The 19,399-nt window shown below is 34.2% G+C and overlaps 1 protein-coding gene across 3 annotated transcripts; it reads left to right on the top strand.

Moving 5' to 3' along the window:
• The first annotated feature begins 14 nt into the window (after nt 1-14).
• Nucleotides 15-18,918, top strand: LOC101736142 (uncharacterized). 3 transcript variants are annotated; one of them, XM_012691916.4, is made up of 8 exons: nt 15-482; nt 6,163-6,384; nt 7,016-7,191; nt 10,198-10,350; nt 10,773-10,899; nt 11,815-11,952; nt 13,181-13,307; nt 14,067-18,918. In XM_012691916.4, the coding sequence occupies exons 1-8, from the start codon at nt 475-477 to the stop codon at nt 14,175-14,177; spliced, it is 1,062 nt and encodes a 353-aa protein (XP_012547370.2). In that variant the 5' UTR covers nt 15-474; the 3' UTR covers nt 14,178-18,918. The 3 variants fall into 3 exon arrangements, with proteins under 3 accessions (XP_012547370.2, XP_004927909.2, XP_062527756.1); XM_004927852.5 differs by having other exon boundaries at nt 16-482; nt 13,184-13,307; XM_062671772.1 differs by lacking the exon at nt 15-482 and adding an exon at nt 1,993-2,184.
• Nucleotides 18,919-19,399: the final 481 nt, after the last annotated feature.

Genomic DNA, 19,399 nt, shown 5'->3' with positions numbered 1-19,399 from the left:
TTGAAAACACAAACTAAAACATAATTAAAAAAAAAACAAATGAGATGCAAGAAAAAGGAATACTGAACTTTTTTATTTTTTTATAATCAAGTAAAGTTATGTTAGTCAATGTTATTTTTTATTATTATTTTATATTATTATTTTTATTATTAAGAATGTTTTTGTGATACTTTGCTAAACCTAACATTTATGTTACACTTGCTTGTTTGCACAAAATAGTTGAAATTCTTTGAATTTCAATGTGATATTTTTTTTATACTAGTGGTGCTTAATTTTATTTTGTAAGTATTTTAATATAATTACAGAAAGTGATATATTCTATGAATGTAAAAGGGATAAATCTAACATAAATTTCTACCATTTGATGCAAAAGGACTGTTTATTGTTTATATTACGTGTTTGAGTGATTTATATTGATAATTCAGATTTTATTATTAGTTACTCATTTTGTTTATCACCATCAAAACGTACAAAATGATTTGGTAAGTGACAATTTACTCATTTCTCTTCTGTATTATAATTTAATTTAAGATGTAAAATTTATTCCAATACACGAAATTATATGCGAGGAGAACGCAATTAAAAAAACTGGCGGTCTTAAAAATAAAAGTATACAAAATTCCAACAAATTTATATTGTTTAAAGTGAATAAGGAGGTACTTAGATATCACTTATCGGTTTCTAACTTTTGGCTATAAGTTCTCAAAAAGTTAATCTTTATACACACAAGTTTTGAATGACAGATTAAGTTATATAAATTAAATTTAATATTTTATTTTTATTATAATTTACTTATTTAGCTAATATTTGCTTGGTCATAAATCTTATTCCTTATGTATAAAATACAACATGCAAAATAAATTTTCAATCAGTATATAATAAATTTTTTTTTATCATAAATTGCATGTTTCAACTTGTCCCTGTGTCATGTTTGGACATGTTATTTTTGTTTTAGTTTTTTTTCTACATTGTACAAGAAAAAAGAGTTTCAAAATATATATCTTTCTTTTGAAGATATAACATGTCCAAACATGAAGCTGTTTTTGGAAGCAATCCATCTATCCATGCAAAAGCTGTCATTTCTAAATGCTTCAAAATATTTTTGTTCCTTTCAATTTAACTTAAAAATTATGTGTAAAGTAAACTTGGTTCACTATAAGCACTCATTACCTACCATGCCTAAAAAGGCAAAAGTTAGGTGTGGTAGGAAAAAACAAAAGTTAGGTGTGAGTTTAAAAGAGCTCTGCTGCTGAGCTTAGAGTTCTGTTGCTGAGTTTAAAGAGTTCAAAATTGTTTTATGCTTATTTTGATTTTAAGATTATGTTTTAATTTTATTGTGATATAGTTTTCTAACGCTAAAAAGTTGACCACTGTATAAATATTCCATTATTGTTAAATTATCAACATAATTAAAAAAAAAGTCCACAAAGATCACATTATTTGATTGGACTCAACTTTTTCTTTTATTGCTGTGTCTATCTTTATAATGATGTTTGGGACCACCTGCCCCTTGTTGGGGACAAGATGACACATTTCACACCTTGCCCGCATGGATCGCAGCTCTTGGCATAAACAGTGCTGCCAATTTGTAGCCCTGAAATACTCTGCTGTATCGGAACTAGCATGGATTCTGGGGGTGCAAACATCCGTCAACCAGTTCATCTTTCGCAAGATGCATGTAGTATAGCTTTCATGTAATTTTTGTTCTGTCTCCCTGCCTAAACTAACATACGGAGTGAACCCAAAAGACAGGAGGATAGTATTGAGTGAGATTCTTATCTTGGTCCTCGGCTCTAAGACGACGAGTTGGAACAGAGAGAAGTCCACTTTCTCACGTCGCATCGAGATGTCGAGCGTCGCAACGAGCGATTCGCAACAAGTTGGTTCTAATTTGTGCATAATTGTTAGTTTAAAGATTTTTCGATACTAATTTCTCTATCTTTATTTTATTCTCTACTAGCTTTTGCCCGCGACTTCGTCCGCGTGGATTGTTCACAAATAATGCTTTATTTTAGAACAAATTTGGTTAGCTTAAAAAACTTTATAGTGAATCAACTTTAGCATATAGACATATGCTGTCACGGAATTTCTTTTAGATCTTTTAAAGAGAAACAATTCTGTCATACATTATTTTAACGAAACTTTAACCTTTTATGCAGCGCACGCAGCGGAAGTTCTCGAAAGGTAAAAATAACCCGATTTTGAAACATTATTTATCTGCGCGGTATAGACTTCTTCGATAAATGGGCTATCTAACACTGAAAGAATTTTTCAAATCGGACCAGTAGTTCCTGAGATTAGCGCGTTCAAACAAACAAACTCTTCAGCTTTATAATATTAGTATAGATATTATTGTTTGATCAAGGTAGTTAGAAATGTAAGGAAATCTATGTATTTTTTAAATCTCTTCCTATTTAAGTTTTGGCGATAGGACGTTTTCTAAATCTATGGATACTTATTAATTATGCCTTTATTTATGCAGTCGTCATCATTCTTCTGGTCTGAAAAGCATAATTACCGTTATTCTGACGCAACTGAGGACACAGCTCTCATACTCTCAATGTCAAGGTTGCTAGCTAATATATCATTTACTTTGTAGTCTTCGGGCTCGTTCGTTCGTTCGGCATTAACATGACCATAACATTGTCAGTCAGTTTAAGCTCAATAATTCGTTAGATGTTTGAATGTGTTCGAATTGATCAAAGTACGTTCAGAATATCGACGTTATACGACGTATAGAGATCGCGTTAGATTTATTAATCTATCCACAAATTTAAATCAATTTAATGGCGTTGCTAAATCATTCAGTGAATTACTAGAATAATACAATTGTCCTTCTACTGTTTTATACAATTTTTGCGTACATGAATTAAAAAAAAAAACATTTCACTCAATATTTTTATAAGATGCAAAAGTCAATGTAAAAGTTTATGTTGAGGGTTTCGTAATATTGCATCATTCAAAATCCTTTCCCGTTTGTTGCGTATCGCGTCTAGAGTGGCGATTCGATGTTATTCTGGTTTGCTTCGCCTCCCGCGCGTTCGATACGATAGTGGGATGGGGATGACTCACCGTTGACCGCTTCATAGGTACCTGCAGCCAGGGGATTTGATCTTTTTGTTAAGACGTAACTCGGTTTGCTTTGTCGATTTACATTATAATAATTATATTGATACATACGAGAACATTTATAACGAAATCGACGCGACAATGTATCTTATCTTGTATTTTAACTATTAAAGGCAAGAAATTAAATCTATTTAATATAAATTCAATAGATTTTTTACTGTTGATAATAGGGTTAAAAGTAAAACGTAAAGTAAAGAAGTATACTAGTTATACTATTTACTAGTTATACAAGTTATACTAGTTTCATCTATCATCTTCAAAGACTACATGACGAGAAATACTGCTATTTTTCCATCACCTGACTAGTATTTTCTAGTAGCCTTTCCCCTACTGATCTTGAGCTGTAAGGATTTTTGTGAGTCCGTACTGCCCGGTATTTGTCGCGTTTCAGCGAAGAAGAATAGGATACCTAGTCGTTGAAATGTCAATCTCTCACCTTAAATTAGAGGTGGAATTCAAGTTCTACCGGTCATGGACTCCGGTAACTCAGCAGTCTGAATCGTGAACCTGTCTTATCTAAAAAGCCTGGTAGATTTTTATAACTTCAAAAACTAGATATGTGAGATGACCGATATTTTTTTTATTTATTGTTTAGATGGGTCGACGAGCTCACAGTTACTTAGTTACTGGAGCCCATGGACATCTACAACGTAAATGCGCCACTCACCTTGAGATATAAGTTATAAGATTTCAGTATAGTTACAACGGCTGCTCCACCCTTCAAACCGAAACGCATTACTGCTTCAAGGCAGAAATAGGCAGGGCGGTGGTACCTACGCGCGCGGACTCACAAGAGGTCCTACCACCAGTAATAAAATAATAATTCAATATTATTTAAGATAGATGAACATTGTTACGTTATATTGTGCGTTAAGTCTATGAACCCAAGAGATACAAGTTTTGTCGTCCGACTCATCATCGGTCAGGCGATTCGTAGCACAAAACAAGTTCCCGCACTCGCTTTCGCACACGTTATCGCGGTAAATTAAAATAGACCGGTGAATAATCGGATTCAGCATTTATTTAGAGGACTTAAAGGCATCCTTCTCAAGTACTTGTTGGCGTTATAATCTTAGTGGACTTTATTATTTGAAAACTAAACTTTACAGTTTAAATTAAAACTTTCATTTTCTCTGCCAACTTATTATAGTATTATATTTAAAGATGTCGTTAATGTTTGATTGTTAAACGTTTTAAAAAAAAGGGATTATTTATTGTGTATAATATTTATATCAAAATTGCGAAGCTGACACTTGACCCGTCGTGACTAACTAATTATGATATTATTAATAAGTTGATCATATATTTGTCGGGTGGGATATCGAGGCGTGAAAGGCTATTTGGTTTATACAATTTCACAGGAGAGCAATATAAAGTTTTTAATATTTGAAAAAAAATACCACAACAGCAAAACTCAGCTATTTGAATGGAGCAAACTTAATTGAAGTTTAATTAAAAAAAATCGAACTGTTGATGCTAATCTTCTTCTTCTTCTTCTTCTCTATATATATAAAAATGAATTGCTGTTCGTTAGTCTCGCTAAAACTCGAGAACTACTCGCTGGACCGATTTGGCTAATTTTGGTCTTGAATTATTTGTGGAAGTCCAGAGAAGGTTTAAAAGGTAAATAAATGAATGAAAATGCTCGGAATTAAATAAAAATAACAATTTTGTTTTTCTTTTAATGTGTCCCCCATCGGACGGATTCCTTTTATCTTTTATTTATCGATTGAGGCACTACGAAGTCTGCCGGGTCAGCTATTATTACCAAATAAAATGCACCTTTAATTAAAAAAATTAATATCGCTTAAATCAAATAGCCTTTTACCCTTTGATATACAATTGACACTTAGATCTGATGTCTCAATGTGGATGACGGTAGGTATTTACGTTGTATATATATGGCCCTTGCCACCACTCAAGACCGGATAGGTAAGATCGTAAATGTAAAAAAAACATTACGTGTATATTTGCAAAGCACAAGAAAATTCGAATTTGATCGTCCTTGGTAACTTATTTGTGATTCAAGATTAATTTGCGCGGCGGATCAAAATACACAATTGAGTGATCAGTTGAATTAATTACGATACTGCGTTTTAACTTAAAGGAAAATGTAACTGTGATTATTATTATGTATGCATAACATACATATAATATGGATACTAATTAACTAATTAATAATTTTATGACAAACAATTTGTTGTTGCTTTGTCTTTTGTTTAGGAGGAATTTACCGAACGTCATCTCTTTCTGAGGGTCTATGGAAGAGCAATATGGTACTGTGGAAGCTCTTTAGCCAGGATAACATGACCTTTGCAGCAAAACTTTAGTGAGCGACGAATTAGCTGATATCTCAGTGAATACCTAGCAAATACTCAAACGCAAAGAGTCGTTTTAGTGATCGCAGATTTCTAGGAACTGTTTTGAAGTATCACCGATAAAATTAGATTCGTAGCATCCGCGGCAAAATAAGTAAGACGTTCGATGACTCACACTAGGTACTGTGATCTTGTTGTCGTTCGATCTTGGGTCCAGTCCCTATTGATATGTATTCACAAACGACTTTAGGGCAGCGGCGTGTTGTAAGCTCGGAAGAAATACATTTTATATGGCAAATGCACAATGCAGATTGTTGGCGTCCGTTGTTACATCTTGTATATTTCCGTTGCAACTTAATCTATTATACTATAGTTTAGTTATAGTCTAGTATATATAGTATATTATACATCTCCTTTTTTCCAACCTATTCTAGCAACCTCGAGGGGCTATACTAGATTATCCGAGCGAGTATGTGAGCTCACGGGCTCTAACCTGTTGAAGTTGCTAACACTAGCCCTAGCAAGAGCAGTGCTTCGTAAGATCTACCACCGGATCGGAAACGCCACCCACTGATAAGAACCGGCGAGACTCTGTGGGCTGTGTCTGTGGTTAATTTACTCGCCGAACCCTTTGTCGCAAAGCCACGGGTTCGTCGAGAACGATGACCGGATACACTGAACACTACACGTAAAACACAAATATGCTTTGTTTCAGGATTTTGTCCTTGTGTTTTTTGATGTCTCTCACCTACGTCAGCCCTCAACCGGTTCGTTGTCAGGAAGACACGCAGTGCTCCAGTGGTTATTACTGTGAGATAGCATTGAATATTTGCCGAGAATGCATTAACTGCGAAGAATTGAAGCGCGAACCATCAACCCGTTTTCCACCCAATACTTGTATCAAATCTGTAGTCGACTGCGGTACGTGTAAGAAAGGGTGAGTCAGCTGAGTCAGCTATACATATCAAATATTTCTAAACAAATCTATATTAATCAAATATTTATTTAATAACGATTTTTTTCCTGCTTTATTTTATGTAAATCAAATTAATAGGTTCAGTGACACTTTATATTATTATGAAACGTGCATAATCTGTATTTTCCAAAAATGCATTCATAATAACTAATATGGGAAAGAAATGAAAATGAAAACGTTTTAAATATGTAATTATTCTAATTTAGCAACAGCCTCGCTTCGAGTCCGTGAATCTAATTCACATAAATTACGTCAGCGCCGTTCGTGTTTGTAAAACGAGCCTTTTGGACTCTATGTACTGTAAACAGAAGTTTTTGATGTTTTAGTATACATTTATCACGTTTTTATATAATTTGAGAATTATTTTTTAAGTTAAGTGTTTATCGGATACCATAAACAAGACGGCCTGCATGCCGCTACCACCCACCTTGAGACATGAGGTCAAAGTTCCAGTATTATTTCCCAACAGTTATCCCTTGAAAACGTTCTGACTGCTTTATATTAATGAGCAGTTTCGTTCTGAATATACTGTTTCGTGTAACATGAACAGTCCCAAGAATTTAGAATTTCAGTTCTCGAATGTTCGGCACAGGTTAGTGTTAGACCACGACGCTGATATAAGCGGCGAATGCGTGAGGCCCGACGACCGAGAGGAGAGCGCCGTGTTGCCTCCTTACGTGTGGGCGCTGATCGTCATCGGGCTACTGTTGTTCGTCGTCATCGTATTCTACTTGCTGAGGCACAGGGATATGTTCAAGGTTTTAGCTTGTAAGTATCGTTTTTTCTTGTTTGCCTAACCTAAAAAATACAAGATCGCTCAAGAATCTTATACCTTTAAACGAGCAGTTCCTGTATATATACATAATCTGAATCTCGGAAACGGCTCCAACGATTTTCATAAAATTTAGTATACAGGGGATTTCGGGGGCGATAAATCGATCTAGCTACGATTTATTTTCAGAAAATGTTGTTTTTTTCGTGTTTTCAGTAATCAACTCTTCTCGACATCTATTGGCGAATAATAATACTATTGTTCTTAATTGAGGGCAACTAACCGCTTTTAACAAGATGGCGTTATCAAAAAAAATTGGAGTAAAGCTCGGTCATCATCTAGTAAACCTTAACTGAAATAACGCTTAAATAGTTTTGTTTTCTTCTACAAAAAATAATAATAATTATACAGTATTGTTGCCATAGATAGGAACTACTGTAGAGCTTGCCTCCTGATATAGGTTTTTGTTATGGGAGCTAAAGACATTCATGTATGCAGTGCAAATAAAATTTAACCTAATATGTACTGGTATTGAATTTATTATCACAATAATGCAATTGTTATCGTATTGTAATAACACTATAATATTATGAATAATATGTGTGAGGTAAATAAAGGATATTATTTTTATATCACAAGTACCTACATAGATTAGCATGGTAGAGTGACAGATTATCAACAAGCTTGCGCAGCTAGTAATGCAATCTTTGATGATCGCAAATGGACATTATGTCGAAAGACTATGTGCTTTTAAATTATGTAATATTTACATTATTATTTTTCTAGTGACCGATTAGCGTAGTTTGGTCGAAATTAAAATCCCGATTACAAGTATTATTTTTATTAAACATATTATCTATAGTATGTTCCCTTGCTCTGTTCCCATTAAATATGCAAAGTTTAAAATTTAAGATAACTTTTAATATAAGGGATTCAAGTGCAGGTAGGTAACTGTAGGTAACCCTCTTATAACACGGTAGATACGTTACTACAAAGTCTCGTGTTGTGCGAAACCGTGTTATATGAGACTACGAATAGAAGTCAGTACAAAAAGGGGAGTAATTTTTCTGAATGAATCATTTCAACTATTCCTGTATTTTTTTACCTATTATGCACAAAAAATAAGCACTAAAATTTCGGTTATTTTTAATAGTGCATAATGTAATATTCTAAATAGTTTTAAACAATAATCTCGTTATTGTGTTGTGCAAGTACCGTGTTATAAGAGGGTTTTTGGCAATATTTCTTTTCGTGTTAGAATAGAATCGTGTTGTAGGAGTGTTATAGGAGTCACCTGTATGTGATTGGCGTCTTATATCTTAATATAAGACAACAATCACATTATCAATCATCAATTTTTTCATCAGATTTTTATTTACTTAACCGAATTATTTACCTGTTACATTACTTTACCAATATCTACATTTCTGCCATCTCTAAGGAAGATAAGTTTGTGCTTTTGCGATTTAACTTTGTCTATGAAAGCATTTTGTATGGATCTTTGAGGATTGCGGGGATATAGTAATCACAATTAAAATTACAGTTCTGTCGTCCATCCATAATATAATGACCAAAAAAAACCGCAATGTGCTATCTGGTAATCACTTGAAACTAGGTCTGGCCGGTACGATAGTCGATTTATAGTTTCTAGATGCGAGTCTTGTTACAATAGTTTGCCGAGGATGGTGAGGAAGATCTCTGCGTTAACAGTTTGAGGTTTAAATTTCTCAATTGAACATCGAATCTCAAAATGCTATTAGGGGGGAACACATGAAATGACCACCGAACCATTTTTAGGTAACCATCGGTTCATAATAGACCATTTTTCCGGTTTTCGAGTCCGCTTTCCATCGCACTCAAAACAATTGTCACAAATAAAGCTTTAGAATTGTTTTTTTTATTTGAATCTAGGGCCGTACAGGTTTAATTTTAATTCGAAATGGCATAACGTTAAAAGGACGCGTTAAACCGAATTACTATCAGTGCAGTGCAGCAGTCTAAACATTGTCGTATAAACATGTTGCTTAGCCCGAAGAACATAAAGATCAGATTGGAATGCATAATATAATCGTGCTAAACGATAGACTTGTTTGTGCTATGAGTCATCAGTAGTAACAATGTGAAAAGTTGTTTTATTTTTGTTGATGTTTTTTAGAGCTAGGTAAATACAGTCCGGCACTTTGACCTTTGGGATCTTATGTGTCATAATGTGTCTTAAGTCGTATTTTATTGTTTTAATATTGTGAAGAGTATGTCTTGTATTAACTTTTACTACTCCTATTAATATTAAAGTTCAATAACGTAAATAATGCCACCTGTCGGCGCAAATATTAAGAAAGCCTAAATATTTCTTTAAAATCGTTTATTTGGCGTTAATTTTAAGGGAGAGCCATTTAAAGTTTAAAATTTGAGAAAAATATGTTAATAACAAAAAAAACTTCTTCAGCCATTTGAATGGGGTAAACTTAATTGAAATTTAATTACAAACATCGAATTGCTTATATTAATACCAATTAAAACGACCTTCAATTACAAAGATAAATGTCGCGTATTAAGCGAAATGTCGATTAAACCAAATAGTCTTTCGTCTCTCGATATATAGAATGGCAGTAAAAAACGCGAGATAAAATCGTTTTCAAGTAGTTTTAATTATGTTTACGAAATGCGAAAATGTAAGGAAATAATAAATATCTCTTGTAAAAATATTAATAATACTTATTTACATCTTAACACGTTGACTGCCGTGTAGGTCACCGGTGCCCTAAGTGGCCCACTGAGGTACTTATGTCGATTTCAACTTTGCCTTTTTTTGTTTGTTATTGTATCTTCGGATCCGTGTTTCCCAGAGACTGCTAGATATTCCGGCGCCTAAGTAAGAAGATCGAAGAGACAAATCGACATAATTACTTTAGGGCGCAACGTAGGGCACCGATGACCTACGTAGCAGTCAACGTGTTAATAGGGTTTATCAATTTTAATTATTCAAAATGTATTTGTTTTAGCGGCTCGCACTTCAGCGTCGGTGAGATCTCAGTGCTACCGGGTTAACGCCACAGCCCCCGACTTCCCGCCGCCCTACAATCCGGGAACCGACGATCCAGGATCCGGCACCCACGCAGCGTATCCGCCCCTCACCAGCGTTGGACACGACGAAGGTATTGTGTAATGGAGACAACAATTTGTTAACCTTTTTAGTGCTGAGCTTATTTTCACGTATGATGCAGATTTGTTGTATTTTTTTTTTTGTTTGATTTGTAAAGGATTTGTTGAATTTTTTTTTTAGAAAATGTCACCTAACTAGCTTTTGCCCGCGACTTCGCCCGCGTGAAATAGTTCACAAATAATGGTTTATTTTAGAAAAAATTTGGTTAGCATAAAAAACGTTATAGTGAGTAAAAGTTAACGAAACGAATGAGGTTTAAAAATATGGCGATTTTTACTGAACATTAAATGTGTCTTTAGGAAGGCTGTAAATATTTATGTTATAATTTAATACGAGTAATAGTATAGAATAATAAATAGCCAAAGAATGTTCGGTGCGGTCGTGCTTCAAAATATATATGAATGTTGTTCACAGAGCTATCGCGTCCGTTCATTAAGCCGGCCTGGCCGAACCCGCTTCAGGAACTGCGCGAGTCCGACAACAGACAGTCCTCTACGGTCTTCAATCCGCCGGCCTACGAACAGTCCGAACCGCCTTCCGAGTAATTATATTAATTACTACATTTTAATTATCGAAACCATAATTTAATAGACAATCTAGAAGCGGTATACGGTTTTTTAATGTGATGACAAAATAATGAAAATTTTATTTATTTTTTAGATTATCTGCATTATCATTCACGCAGCCATCTTTGTGTCTTACCATATTCACTCAGTTTACATTCTAAATATAAATAATATTAATTGATCAGTGTGGTTTTACGTCAATTTTTATCTGTAATAGTTCCAGTACGTACAGGGTTGTCTACATGAGATCGTTATAAGGCTAATTGTAATTGTCCTTTTGCTTGTCTTTTACATGTGGTGTTTCAAGAAAGAGATAGCTTAGCCCTTGTAGTTATTTGTCGTCCGTATCTTTTCCGATTTTAAGTCCAAGTAAACAAATGACCCTTCAAATTTTTTGTTAATGCTTTGATGGGGGTGTACGAGCTCACAGCCCACCCGGTGTAGTAAAGTGGTTACCGGAGCCTATTGACATCTACAATGTAAATGCCGCCACCTATTTCGAGACAAGAGTTCTAAGGTCTGACCCTTCCAACCGAAAGACATTATCTACTGCTTGTGCCTATTTCTGCCGTGAAGCAGTAGGTAGAGTTGTGGTACTTACCTGTAAGAACTCACAAGAATTCCTCCTACCACCAGTAATTACCAATTTATAATTTTGCGGGTTTGGTTTTCGCTACACGATGCTATTCCTTCACTGTGGAAGTCAATCGTGAACATTTGTTAAGTACGTATTTCATTAGAAAAAAAAAAAGGTACTTGCTAGCGGGATTCGAATACCGGTGCATCGCTAGATACCAATTCAACGGCGTCTTATTCTTTATGCCCCAACGACTTCAAGATAATAAGATCGTATGTATATGTAAATATGGATACATTAATGACTGTTTCAGCACTAATAACGAACAGGCTGACAAAGAGCCCGACCGTATATCGCTGCACGACGAAGACACGGTCGAGAGCCCGTGGACCCCGAACACATCCAGTGCCAACAACAACAACAATAACAACAATACCGTAGTTGCTAAAAGGTGACTTATTTATTTATTTATTATACTTCATGTAAAATTTACATTGGCGGGCTTAATGCCTAAGGCAGTCAACCAAAGGTAGTGCAGAGAAAATAGAAATAGAAAATAAAATAGAAAAAGAAAATGATATTAAATTACAAATACATACACAAAACACAAAATATAAGCGTAAACATATATATATATATACATACACACATGCATACACATAATAGTTTATGAAGTATTCCAAAGAATATATTAACAAATTCACTTAACAAATATCTACAACTTAATAAGTTCATGACGATTCCACTCTTCCAACTTTTCCAACAACATATTTTCCAGCAGCTTTATATTATATCATACAGCTCTCTCTCTTCCCAGCTATTTATCCCACATGGTGGTGGGGTCAGCTTTCCTTACTTTACTCTTCCACTTCGCTCTGTCTTAGACATCCTCATCAGCAATTTTGCATTCCCTTTTGTCCTTCAGCACTACATCCTTCCACCTTGTCTTGGGTCTACAGCATAAATTGTATTATACAACAAAAGTTGACACAAAGAGTACACGTAATTGTGTCTTTGTTGTTAAAGATTTAATGGGAGCATTGTAAACAGCCGAACAGCAGAGAGGAACTATTAGAAAAAGCAGACTTGACTAATGTACGAATATAACGAAGGTCGTTTATAAAAGCCGTAAAATAGTATTGAAATGAAATGGTGAATTTTACTTCTATTATTTTGTTTTGTTTAAATCAGTCCTGTGATTCTCACAAGCTCATCCTTAAAATTTTAATTGCTTTAGTAGGCAGACCAGCAGACGACTTATCTAGTGGTGAGTGGTTACCGTCACTCGTGGATGTCAGCAACGCTAAGGGCACGAGCCGAGTCAGTACTAAATTTTTAAAACTGGTGATCATTTTGTTAGGCATTCGTTTTTTTTCCTGCCTAAGCTGATAGCCTTGAGGGGCTATTTCAGCGTAACCTTAACTAGTAGGTGAGCTCACGGGGCTCAAACTTGACGTCGTTACTAACATCAACCCTAGCAAAAGCCGTGCTTTGCAGAATCTACCACCGGATCGGAAACGCGACCCACTGAGAAGATCCGGCGAGAAACTCAATGGGCTAGGCATTAGTAATGGGCATGTCAGTGTACGACCTTACCTCACCGCGGTTCGAATGAGCACTGAGACTCAAAAATGTCAGTAACATCTCTATGCAATAACAATATGAGGCCCTTTTGTTAGCAGCCCGAACGAGAGTGCGGTTGTATTGGCGGCGGCGGGCGCGAGCGGCTCGGGCGCGTCTTCTGCGGCGGGCGCGTCGGACGCGTCGGACGCGCCGCCTCCAGCCAAACTACGCCGGACTGTGCAGGTTAAAAACTAGCGCCTTTATTTATCTAGCGATGAGATACACATGCAAAATTAAATACCAGGGCGTCTAAGTACGAGTACCGAGAAATACCAGAGTCAAAAACCAGGTTTTAAAAATATTTGAAAGTATACATACTGCTTGAGACGCCATGGTGTTCAAATTTGAAACTTGCATAGGAATTCAACCCGTATTCCATAATGAATAAGGAGCAAAATCGTAGAAATAAAAAAATACTTCTAAGTTCAAAGTATTTTTTTATTCACAAATCCGATTGTGCTTTTTATTCCTAATAAGATATGAATCATTTTCCTATGCATTATTTTCAAGATAGTGTTTAAGTTTTTTGAGCATCCGACTTCAGCACATATACTTTCATACTTGCAAGTATTTTTTTCTCGTACCAGGGCGCCGTATATATGTTAATCATACCTAACTATTTCTACTAAACTAACTGCGCGTGCGAAATGTTTTATAATAAATTCGAGATTGACTATTTTCGTCGAGCGAACTAACCCATAGACATAGGCCACTGAGTTTCTCGCCGGATCCTTATCAGTGGGTCGCGATTTCGAACTGGTGATAGATTTGGCGAAGTACTGCTCTCGCTAGGGCTGGTATTAGCAAATTCTCTCAGGTTGAGCCCGTGAGCTCACCTACCCGTCCGCTAGAAGCTGAAATAGCCCCTACGCTACCAGGGATTAGGTAAAAAATTGACTAAAACTTAAGATAATCTAAAAGTCCAATTTGAAATGTTTGCAGGATCTGATGAGTCGCAGCCGCGAGCCGAGCGCCGAGCCGGGCCGCGCGCACCCGCAGATAACGCTCAACCTCCAGTGCAACAACAACATGGTGTTCAACACCATCGTCTGACGGTCAAGTCCACCAACCGAGCGTACAACTAGATGCAGTTTTCTTTTTTCAAAATAAACCGATGGCAGCAATTCCAGGCTGGGCAACCTGAAAAATTGTGATTTTTTTTTTAAATTTCGGTGCTACACCTTCGGAATATTTGCTCAATGTTCTAATGTAGTTTTTAGTGTAGTTACTTTAGTTGCTCATTATACAATATTCGTGTGCCATTTATATTTGGTCACAGCGTTACATTAATTAAGTTTATTAGATTAGTCAATTTAAAGTTAAAAGTGCATGCGCTTTTCGTTTTAATATAATTGTTTTCTAGGCGATGCACTTTGATTAATTTGTGTACTTTTATTATATTTTATTGTTTGCCTTACGATTAACAAGTATGATTCTGTTCTTATTTCGGTAAGTACTTACGGAGCGTGCGTTAACATATTTTAGCCATGTTTTGCATTTAAACATTTTCTTCTTTTTTTTTTTTTAGTTTAGTTCTGTAGAATACGAATATAATAGTTTATAATAATCTCGTTCTAAATGTAGGTAGTAAACAATTGTTCGAACAAAGGTATTTTGTAAGTCTCTGATTAGTAAAATTGTAAAAATGCATATCAATCAACAAATCATAATTTAAAATGCGTTCAAGTTATGAAAAGTTTATGTATTTTAAATAAATTATTTACATCATCCTATCTGCGAGTCTCAAATGTCATTACAACAAAAAAAAAAGGTATAAATAAACAAAAACAAAGTTAAATAAGACAATATTGGAAAACGATTTAAAACATTTTAGTTATAGTCGCCCTTCCTAAGTTATGTAGGCTGTGTAGGTCGGGGTAATATTGAGCTCAATTTTTACATAAATTTTAATAAAATTTTATTGGCCCTAAAAACGATTTAGAAGACACACAAAGAACTGGTGCTATCCTACTAAATTAGAATGTCTGTTAATCAAATTGTCATGTGTTTGGCAAACTAGCCGTATTGTTTAGATTGAATACTCATAATTTAGTTAATCTATGATTGTCATAACTTTAGTTCAATATTAGTGTTCATAGATACATATTTAATGAGATATCTAGTTAAAATGTATGGTTGGTGGTCTGGCACGAGATCATTTTGAGAGCGAAATCTCAACCAGCGAGATGTTTGCTCGGCATAAGTCTCAGTGCGCAGTTGTAGACTTTAAATCAGGACATAAAATTGTATTGTCATAAAAACTATTGAAGCTTCATGTTGCCACTCTACTGAAATATAATAGTCGCAATTATTAAATATGAAATTATATTTCGTTGTGATTTTAAAATATTATTATTGCATATTATGCAGGCAGCGGCTTGACTCTGCCCCTGGCATTGCTGAAGTCCATGGGCGACGGTAACCACTCACCATCAGATGGGCCGTGTGCTCGTCTGCCTACAAGGGCAATAAAAAAAAAATTACGATGTTCCCATCTACAACAGAGTTATAGACTATAGCATTATTTAACGACTTATTTATATGAATAATATTTCAACTTAATGAATAAGTCTCACAGTACACTTATGCAACCATAATTCTATACAGGATTTCTATAAACTAATATTCTATCCGTTAGGTTATCAATTATGATTATTTATTATAATTTAGAATTATTGCTTTAATAGTGATGTGTGCAAGTCAGTTGAAATATTATATAACGTATTTATCATTTGATCACAAATCTTATGTTAAACACTAAAGGGATCTCTGATGTATGTTTTAAAGGAAAAAAAAAACATTTGTTATCAGATACACTCTTGTAGAATTTCTTAGATAAACTGATGTTAGTTGTTTTTTCTTAAGTAAATCGTGTTCTGGAACATTGTTACTTTTTCTTGTATATCGAGAGATGAAAGGCTATTTGATTTAATCGACATTTCGCTTAATACGCGACATTTATCTTTGTAATTAAAATTTAGTTTTATTTGATAGTAGCGACCCGCCCTCGCTTCGCCTCGGAAACTGTAATTTATTATTGATTTCTCCACTATTTAATGGATGTTATTATACATATAAACCTTCCTCTTCAATCACTTTATCTATTAAAAAAACCGCATCAAAATCCGTTGCGTAGTTTTAAATATTTAAGCATACATAGGGACAGACAGATATAGGGACAGAGAAAGCGACTTTGTTTTATACTATGTAATTACAGTACAGCTCGATGTTTTTAATTGAACTTCAATTAAGTTTACCCCATTCAAATAGCTAAAGAAGTTTTTTTTGTTCTGATATATTTTCCAAATTTTATACTTAAAATGGCTCTCCGGTTAAGTTTATAAAAATGTTGCTTAAACCAAATAGTCTTTTAGCCCTCGTTATATTAAACAGTGAAGGGATCCTTTTATTTGTTTTAAAGTTTAAAAAAATCTTTTGTAGAATCTGTTGTAAAATCTGTTGTAGAATTCCTTAGATAAATTAATGTTAGTTTTTTTTTTTCTTTAAAGAAAATCGTGATCTGAAACATTATCACGTTTTCTTGTCTATGATAATATAAAACAATGATTTATCAATTGTCTAGACAAGGATAATGTGTACAATTTTTCACAAACCTAATTGTGTTCACGAATGCTAGCAGCTGGTAGACTTAGACTATAAGGCTAAGACGTATAAGTGATGCCGGGTAGCAAGGTTAAGCTGTCGTCTGCCTCGCTTCGTAAACATAAACGTTATTGCATGATTTCGTTCTCAATTATTCAGTATTTTAATTGTTAATATTTAAAAACGAATTATCTTAGAGCAACGTTAAATGAATGTTTAAATTAATTGTGTTCCATTCTCATTCGTGACGGTAAACGGTCGAAATTTGAAAAAGAGAAAACAAAATCGGATAAATGTATTGTGATAAAAAACTATATAATTACTATACACATATATATTTTGTTATTTAAACTATAAAATATAGAAGATAATACCTACTACAAAATAAAATTTGTAATCTTTATGTATAAAATTATTTGGGCCTGTTTGTAGAGGCAACAATGTTTCTAAACCTCGCATAGCGTTTCGTTCGATATTAATTTTCTAGTAGCTGTGATGCACCTATTAAGTTTTACACTTTATTTTGTTGTAAAAATTCTTAGTTACTAGTTGGTCGAACATAGCGTAGGCTGACTATACTATACTAATGTTGTGACTACATTTTTGGGAGTCATGGAACAGAGTTCACGAATTGTTTGAGCTTGTCTTGGCCTTGTCACTGTGCCCCTGGCATTAAATTATCATCGTTCACTTGGATTTCTTACTTTTATGATAAAAGGGTTCTTAGGCTTGATTTTGGTCTATCGGAAAGTTAAAGACTATTTATTCGGCTTAAGCGACATTTATCTTTGTAATTAAAGATGCGTTTTATTTGATATTAGTATCAACAGTTTGATGTTTTTATATGCAATATGCAATTTTGAAAAAGGGCACATGTCGCATATTTTGTCAAATACGTTTTTTCATATACATGTAGTTTGAGGCTTACCTACACCCGTTTTATAATAATTCCAGTAATTTTCAATTTCTAATTAACACTAAAATATATCTCAAAAGTTAATATTTTAAATTTTACACTCCTTTAGAAAATAATCAGTTTTTTTTCATTTCCTGAACATTTTCAGAGATGTGTCCTTTTCGAAATTGCATATTCAATTGAACTTCAATTAATTTTACTCCATTCAAATAGTTAAGAAGTTTTTTTGTTTTGATAGTTTTTCCAAATATCAAACAGCTCTCCTGTAAAGTTGCAGAAATCTCGTTTAAACCTAATAGCCTTTCACCGATCGATATCGTTAAACGCCTAACAGAAAATACCATTTCAAAAAAAACTTGTCGAAAACAGTTTCAGTTTACATGGAGGGTAGATGTAGAGTTCTGTCTCGTATGGGAGATAAGTTTAAGGAACAAATTACACCTCTAAAACCCATGTTTAAGGTTGTAAATGGAGTTACGTGTGTGGAAAGTTGTATTTAATAACTTTTCACACGCTATTTTTGAAATCGGATCAATTGCTTTGGTGACGCCTAATTGGTTGCTTTTTGACTGACACTTTTACATACACAGAGAGTGTGCATCTTATCTCTACCTTCCTAAACAGTTTTATAGGGATATAATAGAAGAGTTGATGCTTGGAGCTTTAGCATCCTTTTTATGTTAGTAATTTTTTTATTGCCAATTTTATCACGAATGAAGAGACTTAAGATTGGACTAAATTACTTATTACTTTTAATTCACTATATAAATCAATTTCAACGTAATTTACTTTTACGCCCTCGGCCTTTTTCGCGGTAAAGGTTCACCCGGACACGAATGCGAGTTTATTAGGTGCGATTATAAGAACTTCGATGATGGCCAGACTCTTAATAAGTTTTTCCACGATAAAGTGACACCAAGGCTTCCGAATGAATGTAGCCGCGCCATAAGAATAAAATAATATGACTTATATATAAGAGTTTATTAAAATTAAAAATTTGTGCCAAGTAATATCTGTGTAAATAGAATTAAAATAATGTATGTAGTAAGTCGAAGGTCAAAGGTGAATCCTAATTAGTTTTTTTATTTCAATAAAAAAGTCCTTTAAAATTAAAAATTTCGATTGCAGCTCCACTGTCCATGGCTTACTATTAATGATTTTGACGATTAGTCAAAGAATGAAGGAAAGATATGATTTTTAATTTTTACTATAATAATGTAAGAAAGAATAAAGGGTTTTTACAATAAATAAATATTTATATTGTTTTAATTTGGAGTGCGTGTTTTATTTTTTTTTGTTTTTCTGAAGGCTGGGAACAATCGAACCGCGACTCGCTGAGTGCCTTCAAAAACGTACGTGCCGTCAAAATTTTAACTTTGCGTACATAGTAGTGCTTTAGCGAAAACCACTGCAGCAACTGTCAAGATTTTGTGCGGTTCTGTTAAACCTAACCTTGTTCTAATTAATACATAACCCACCACACGTGACTACGAACTTTTGACGGCAGTTTTGCGACACAAGACTAATTTTCGGACGCGTCCTTTTAACCCTACAAACCCGGTAGTTAGCGTAAATGGTATAAATCGCTAAATGGCTTGACTAGAAAGACTCATTGATAAGCGTTAGTTAACTAAAAAAATTATGAATTTTTACTAAACTTTTTAAAGATGAAAATAAAAAATAATACATCATTAAAAATTATGAAAAGACAACAAGTTTGCTATTACATTTCTTGAATGCATTTGAAAATGAATTT

The sequence above is a fragment of the Bombyx mori genome, chromosome 13 (genome assembly GCF_030269925.1).
Source record: "Bombyx mori chromosome 13, ASM3026992v2".
Classification (NCBI taxonomy): domain Eukaryota; kingdom Metazoa; phylum Arthropoda; class Insecta; order Lepidoptera; family Bombycidae; genus Bombyx; species Bombyx mori.
Note: the sequence above shows the minus strand (reverse complement) of the source record. Positions and strands in the feature narration are given on the sequence as shown.

Coding starts and splice junctions, on each gene's coding strand:
- LOC101736142 (XM_012691916.4), top strand. Junction 6,385..7,015: donor TGCGGTACGTGTAAGAAAGG/GTGAGTCAGCTG, acceptor TGTTCGGCACAG/GTTAGTGTTAGACCACGACG. Junction 7,192..10,197: donor TATGTTCAAGGTTTTAGCTT/GTAAGTATCGTT, acceptor TATTTGTTTTAG/CGGCTCGCACTTCAGCGTCG.